Raw genomic sequence first — 8,333 nt, forward strand, 5'->3', positions numbered from 1 at the left:
ATGTACTTCCCAGATTAAATGAAACTGAGTGTGTTTAACTGAAAAATACATTGCTTTTTTCTCCTTCGATTTTTTCTACCCATGCATCATCACAATTTTTAAATGTACCATGGCTTAAATCCATTTAGATGTTAATACTACTTGGGGAGGGGGGGGATATTATTGTATTTAGTGCACGGACAATTAATGGGCTTAACATAAAAATCTAGAATTAATCATTTCTTGCCAAACAGAGCTTTCTGATACAGACTATCCCGACACAAAATGCTTGGGTCCAGAAATATTTTGGTTTTTTAAGATATATTTTGGGATTTTGGAATACCTGTATTTGCATATATGCACATAATGAGAAATTTTGGAGATAGGATCCAAATCTAAACACAAAGTTTGATTATGTTTCATATAAAACAGAGGGGAAATTTATGAAAAATAATTTTAATAATTGTATGCATGAAACAAAGTTGGTATAATGTATTGTCGAAGGCTTTCATGGCCGGAATCACTAGGTTGTTGTAGGTTTTTTCAGGCTATATGGCCATTTTCTCCTGATGTTTCGCCTGCATCTAATCAAATGCTAATCAAGGTAGTCAGTTGAAACATTCACACCTAGCTCCAACAGACAAGAGTTCTTTGTCCCACACTGGTCATTCCACAGATATACAAACCCATTTCCCTAGTTCCAACAGACCTCACAACCTCTGAGGATGCTTGCCATAGATGCAGGCGAAACGTCAGGAGAAAATGCCTCTAGAACATGGCCATATAGCCCGAAAAAACCTACAACAACATAAGTTGGTATAGGCTGAACCACCAGAAAGCAAATGTGTCACTATCTCAGTCACCCAGGTAGATAATTCTGGGTATTTTGAAATTCTGGATACGGGATGCTCAACCTGTATCACTCTTCTCTCCACAAAAGACACCCTCTTTCCTAAGGAACCAAACTCTCACTAATTATACCAGATTACAAACCCCGTTTTGGCTCCAGCTAAGGTTCTAATCTCTTTAAGAACAAAATCAGATATGTGACTGAATTAACAGATTATGAAATCAGATACAGGAAAGCTGCTAATCAGAGAAGAATTTCGGTAAGGTTTGTTTTGTATAACATAGGAATCCGATTGAAAAGAAAGAGACGACAAAAGAGGTGAAATCTTCCCATCACTAGGTTCAAGTCCTTACAAACAACAGATTAGAATACAGGTGAGGTTTTTAAATTTATTTCATTAAAAATAAATATGAAAAAGAACTAGCATTGCCAGAGGGAAAATGTGGAAAGAATGCTTCTCCTAGACATCTTGTTACTAGAACGCAGGAATGTTTGTTACTCTATGACAGTGTTTCTCAAACTCTGCTCCTCCGGGTGTTTTGGACTTCAGCTCTCATAAATCATAGCTAGCTCACCACCTGTTAGGAAGTGTGGGAGCTGAAGTCCAAAACACCTGGAGGAGCAGAGTTTGAGAAACACTGCTCTATGGAACAGTACATGGTTTGGTTCCAGGGACCTCTATGGATACCAGAATTCATGGATGCTGGTATTCTATTATATACAATGGTACAAAAAAAAATAGCATCTCTCATAAGGTATAGGTTTCCCATGACATTAGGTCTAATTGTGTCTGACTCTGGGGGGTGGTGCTCATCTCCATTTCTAAGACGAAGAACCAGCATTGTCCGCAGACACCACCAAGGTCATGTGGCCAGCATGGCTGCATGGAACACTATGACCTTCCCACAGAAGCAGTATCTACTGATCTACTCACATTGGCATGTTTTCAAACTGCTAGGTTGACAGAAGCTGGGACTAACAGCAGGAGCTCACCCCACTTTCCAGATTCAAACCACCTTTCAGTCAGTAAGTACAGCAGCTCAGCAGTTTAACCTGTTGCAGCACCAGGGGGCCCATCTCTTATAAAAAAAACCCCATCTCTTATATAAAATAATAGAACCAAGCTTTGCTTTTTGGAATTAAAAAATAAACATTTTCAAGCCATGCATAGTTGCATTCATTGATACAGAATCATGGATACATGGGGCGGGGGAGCTGTTTTCATTTAGGTAAAATTCTGTCATAAGGCTACATGGTTTTTATTTAGTTTTAAAAGAGATTTTATTCTCTTTTTCAGATTTCTCAAGGTGGATGAGAATACAATTGGTAAGGCAACAAGGAAATGGCCAAAAGGAACATACATTAACATTGAAATAACAGCAGATAGACCAGCGTCAAAACACAGTGCCATTTAATATTTAAACTTATATTTTTATGCTTCTTTCAGAGGTCAATACAGGCCATCACAGCCTCCATTCCTGGAACCAACTGAATCATTCTCATTGGTGGAACAGACAGCAAGCAGGCAGACAGACAGACATTCCTACTTCCTCAATCTGTCACACTCAGCCATTTCTTGACAAAGAAGGCAGTATTTATTCTCTTGCAGTAAAAAAAACCTGCAGTACCCTGATGACTAACACATTTATTGCTTTTTCACATACATGAAGTGTTACATTCAGTTGACAGAGAAAAAAAGCAGACAAAGGAGTCTAAGCTATGAAACACAAGACATCCAGTACGCTTATGGAATTTTTATTCTAATATGTGCAAGAACACAAAGAATGACCCAAAATTTGGAATGTATTAACACTGCATAATGAATGCAGTTTGACACCATTTTAACTGCTATCTTTCAATGCTGTCTAATCCTGACAGTTGTAGGTTTACAAGGCCTTTAGCTTTCTCTGCCAAAGAGTGTTGATGCTTCATGAAATGACAGATCCCAGTTTTCTACAGCATTGAGCTACTGCAGGTAAAGTGGTGACAAACTGCATTAATTTTACTGCGTAGAATCATCCTTAGTGGTGACTTATTTCACACCTGACCATGGTTTGGTATAAAGCAGTGCTTCCCAGCCTGTGGATCCCCAGATGTTTTGGCCTTCAGGTCCCAGAAATCCTAACAGCTGGTAAAATAGATGTGATTTCTGGGAGTTGTAGGCCAAAACACCTGGGGACCCACAGGTTGAGAACCACTGGAAAAAGGCAAGTACTTATTACGTTAATACTCAAAGGACTCAGCTGTCTTCAACCTATCAATATGTTGGACAAAAACCTACATGAAACCCAGCCAGCAAGCAATGATGGTTGCCTCGTCCTACTAATCTGAAGGTATGTGCAGGAGGTGCAGAGATTTGTTGCTTCTCCAGGTGGCCAACACTGCCACGCAGCATGGGGCTGATGGAAGTTGCAGGCCAAAGCATCTGTAGACAGAATCCCAGAAAGTTGGGTATTTGTCACAGCTTGAGCATTCCTTATGCCAAAATCAATGTCCAAATTACACCAAAATCTAACCGAGAATGTGCTACTTTTGCTTTCTAATGGTTCAGTGTACACAAACTTTGTTTCATGCACAAAATTATTTAAAACACTGTATAAAATGATCTTCAGGCTACAGTTTTTCATGTCAGGAGCAACTTGAGAAACGGCAAGTCACTTCTGGTGTGAGAGAATTGGCCGTTTGCAAGGACGTTGTCCAGGGGATGCCCGGATGTTTTACCATCCTGTGGGAGGCTTCTGTCATGTCCCCGCATGAGAACATGGAGCTGACAGACAGAAGCTCACCCTGCTCCTTGGATTCGAACTACCGACCTTTCAGTCAGCAGTCCTGCCAGCACAAGGGTTTAACCCAATGCACCACCGGGGGCTCCTTCAGGCTACATGTATAAGATACATATATGAACATAACTTAATTTAGTGCTTAAACTTTGGTTCTGTCTCCAAGACATCTCATACAGTAGGCTCTCTGTTAGTTGGCACCCATGGATTAGTAGATGCTGAATAAAAGTAGTTTCTGGTTGCTTGAAAGTTACCATTAAAAACAGGCCTAACTAATATTATACCCTATACAATACCAAAGTATAAACCCGGACCGGATATTAATTGACCGGATATTAATAGTGAAATAAAATAATTTAAATCAAATTAAAACAAATAAAGACAAACATAACTTAATGTAACACAGTTCTGCTCTATTATAACAACAGCTTTGTGAATGTAGCATATTAATATAATTTTTATGTTAATGATACTGCATGGTATGTTTTTTGTGTGCTTACTCATGGCTCGGTGTGCGAAGTTCCAACTTACATTTATTTCATTTTAAGCATTCTTTATTTTATTTTTACATGTTGCTTAAGAGTTCCCGTTAACTAAGAATCTACTGTATATATATCATGCCCCAGAATGCATCTATGATACTATGTTTGCTTTGTAGTTTGGCCCTGTTTCCTTTCTGTACTCATAGATGCGATGCAATAGCTCCTCCCCCCTCTCTTTGTGCTATACTTGTTCTAAAGGAAACATGGCTGACCAGCTCCAGGGTATTTATCATTTTTTTCACCTGCTGTAGCAGGCATGTAGCCCCCCCCCCCCCCGAAATTCTCATGGTGGTCTGTGAGAAGGCCTTACTGGTACATTATTTAAACTGTTATGTTTATTCATATCATGATCTGATCACCATGCTCAATATATCCCACATGCATGGGGGTATTGGGGTAACGATACAAAAGGTTTGCTAGGGTAGACCCTCATTCACTCAGACTCAGCCCCCCCCCGAACCAAACTCAGCCCCCACCTCCCCCGAATCAAAATCCTGGCTACGGGCCTGTGCTGTAGTATGATGTTATACAAGATTTAGCGGAATTAAACATCTGGAATCTTATCTACACGTCTCTTCGAATAAAACATGTTCACCCTTAAATATGTTGCTCCAGGAACAAGAATCCTATAACATCTTACAAGCTGACACTGGCTAAGGATTCATAGTTTAGTATACTATGTAGATTTTTTTGGGGGGGGGGATCTATTCCTGGTTTGAAAGTGTTGTTTTCTGTTTAATTGTGAGGTACCTACTTTGAAAGTAGTTGTTATACTCTGGAAACTTGACCAATTCAATTAGGTTGAATTGGTCAAGACTCTATGAGATATTCGTTGAAAAACTATAGCATAATATGCTGCAGGATGTCCCGCAAAAACAAAGTTTTTGCAATTTAATGAACTTTTTCCATGTTTTTAATGATTGAACCAATGAAGCAATGGCATTTATAACTAGGGAAAAAAATCATGTTATTTGCCTACATTCATTTGACACACAATCTGATACACAATGAAGATGCAAAAATAAATCTAGGGATCTTTAAGGTACCTCAAAACTATAGATGGATAAAATACCAGAATTCCTGTGTGGGAATCTTGTAAATCTCAAAGCTTTGTGTTGAAATATTGACAAACTTCTGCAAAAGAAACTGAAAAACCACAATTTTCCAAAAAGCTGGGTGCAAAGTGTGGGTCTGGAGAACAAGCTCTACTGAGAATTGGGAAGCCTTGGCACTTGAGCTCTCCAGCTGGAGGTCAGCTGTGACCAGCAGTGCTGTAGAATTTGAAGAGGCACGAATGGAGGGCGAAAGAGAGAAATGTGCCAAGAGGAAGGCATGTCAAGCCAACCCCAAACGGGACCGCCTTCCACCTGGAAACCAATGCCCTCACTGTGGGAGAAAATGCAGATCAAGAATAGGGCTCCACAGTCACCTACAGACCCACCACCAGTACACTGATCTTGGAAGACAGTCCTACTTAGACAACAAGGGACCAAGTAAATAAGTAAGTAATTAAAGAGCTGGGCATGTTTAACCTGCAGAAGAGAAGGCTGAGAGGAGACATAATGTGGGCCATGTATAAATATGTGAGGGGAAGTCATAGGGAGGAGGGAGCAAGCTTGTCTTTTGCTGCCCTGGAGACTATGAGGTGGAACAATGACTTCAAACAGCAGGAAAGGAGATACCACCTGAACATTAGGAAGAATGAGAGCTGTTTAGCAGTGGAACTCTCTGCCCTGGAATGTGGTGGAGGCTTTTAAGCAGTGGCTGGATGGCCATCTTGACATTTGGGAGTTTTAGTTGCTGGGATTAACCTAGAATTGGGCCAAACTTCCTACAAAGAACCCCCATGCCTTGAAGGGACTCACTGGCATGAGCCTCCCTCCAGCCTTGCATGCTCTCCCTCATCCGCACATGCGCACCACACTGCCATGAAGCGAGCATGCCTGCTCTCCCCTCCCCACTTGGAGTTTCAGAAACAGCCCTCCCCTTGGCTGAGAGGCCAGCCAATCACAGCGAAGGAGGGCTTTTGGTGGGAGAATTCATCTTCTGTTTCCAAAATGGAGAAGACAAACAGGTTGGGAGATCTTCAGCCTTCTCTGCCAAAGGGGTTCCTAAGACCATCAGAAATATTATTTTCTGATGGTCTTTGGAGACCCCTCTGTACCCCCCTTGTGACCCACCCAGGGATCCTGACCCCCAGTTTGAGAAATATTGCTAGAGAAGGTCCTGGAAGTGAACCGCAGCAGTGACCACTTATTTAGGGCACAGTAGGTCAAGCCAAGAAGAGTATAAGAATGGGAAAGCATTGCTTTTTTTTTAAAGTATTAAATTACAACTTTTTTCATATCCTAAGGTCATTTCTACACTGCCATATAATCCAGATTATCAAAGCAGATAATACCCATTCTCTGCTTTGAACTAGATTATCTTGAGGGCCTTCCTGACAGGCCCTATATCTCAGGTTTTCTGCCTTAAACCAGACTGCCAGATTATCTGGGATAAACAGAAACCTGGGATCAGATCTTGGGATAAAGGGCCAGTCTGGAAGGGCCCTGAGTCCACACTGCCATATAATCCAGTTCAAAGCAGATAATCTGGATTTTATATGGCAGTGTAGAAGAGGCCTGGGTCTGAAAGGCATTGCCATTTTATGTTAGGTTTATCTTTGCAATATCCATATTTTGAGACACTTTTAAACTCCTAGGCCCCTTCCACGCAGCTGTATAAAATCCACATTGAACTGTATTATATGGTAGTGTAGACTCAGATAACCCAATTCAAAGCAGATATTGTGGATGACTTGCCTTGATATTCTGGGTTATAGGGCTGTGTGGAAGGGCCCCAATGCTGGATCTATACTGCCCTATATCCTGGGATTGCATCCTAGATTATCAGCTTTGAACTTGATTATATGAGTCTACAGTGCTATATAATCCAGTTCAAATAATATAATCTGGATTTTATATGGCAGTGTAGAAGAGGCCTGGGTTTGAAAGGCATTGCCATTTTATGTTAGGTTTATCTTTGCAATATCCATATTTTAAGACACTTTTAAACTATGGATTTTATATGGCAGCGTAGGGGCTCTTCCACACAACCCAGTAATCCAAATATCAAGGCAGATCACCCACAATATCTACTTTGAACTGGGGCTGCTTCCACACAGTTGTACAAAATCTACACTGACCTGGATTACATGACAGTGTGGACTCAAATAACCCAGTTCAAGCAGATATTGTGGATGATCTGCCTTGATATTCTGGGTTATAGGGCTGTGTGGAAGGGCCTTCAAGCATCTGAGTTTAGAGCAGATATTGTGCAATTTTCTGGCTTGATATTCTGGGTTGTATGGCTGTGTGGAAGGGTTTCTCTTAACTCTGATTCAAATCTTTGAAGGCCTCGTTTGGATCCTATTTGGCTTCTTTGGCTGCTGAATTGCAAAGGAAAGAGGCTACACCTGACATGACACCCTGCCTCCCAGCTTGGCCAAAATGCACCATCACCCTCCACCCCCAGTTGGGCCTCTTTCCCTGGTCTCTCCTAATTGGGGGGCAGCACCCCTCTCTGGGGCCTTGCGCGAGGCAACTCTGAGGGGAGACCCTCCCTCCCTCCCGCCAAAACCTGAGGCGAGGGAAAGGGCCCCTCCCTCCCTCCCTCGCTGGGTGCCCGCCTCACCCGAAGAGCCCCCTCAGGAAGGAGTGGGAAGCCTTGACCCTCTTCTCCGCCTCGGCCACCAGCTGCACGGCCTCCCGCTCCTTCTCGCCCGCCACAGAGGCGTCCATGGCGGCAGCAGCAGCAGCGGCGCTCGAGTCGGGATGCGCTTCGGAGGAGGAGGGATGGAGGAGGAGAGATGGAGGGATGGAGAGGGAGGAGGAGCAGCCCTCCCAGCCCCGCCTCAGCCTCTCTTCGGAAAGGGAAGAGGGAGGCACTCCTCCTTCCTCCCTCCCTCCCTTCTTTCCTTCCGTCTTTCCTTCCTTCCTTTCTTTCTCTCTCACCCCTTCCTCCCTTCCCTCACTCCCCCCTCCCTTTCGTCCTTCTTTTCTCCCTCTTTCCCTCCCTTCCTTCCGTCTTTCCTTCCTTCTTTTCTTCCTTCCTTTCTCTCTCACCCCTTCCTCCCTTCCCTCCCTCCCTCTCTCCTTCCCTTTCGTCCTTCTTTTCTCCCTCCCTCCCTCTTTCCCTCCC

General features: G+C 42.8%; 1 protein-coding gene across 1 annotated transcript in view; it reads right to left on the bottom strand.

Moving 5' to 3' along the window:
* LOC132781737 (beta-soluble NSF attachment protein) overlaps nt 1-8,072 on the bottom strand; it is a 28,801-nt gene extending 20,729 nt beyond the window's left edge. Inside the window, exon 1 of the mRNA XM_060786162.2 lies at nt 7,827-8,072. Within this exon, the coding sequence (XP_060642145.1) occupies nt 7,827-7,933 (107 nt within the window). The 5' untranslated portion in view covers nt 7,934-8,072. The remainder of the gene's footprint in view (nt 1-7,826) is intronic.
* Nucleotides 8,073-8,333: the final 261 nt, after the last annotated feature.

This window comes from Anolis sagrei, chromosome 1 (genome assembly GCF_037176765.1).
Source record: "Anolis sagrei isolate rAnoSag1 chromosome 1, rAnoSag1.mat, whole genome shotgun sequence".
Classification (NCBI taxonomy): Eukaryota; Metazoa; Chordata; class Lepidosauria; order Squamata; family Dactyloidae; genus Anolis; species Anolis sagrei.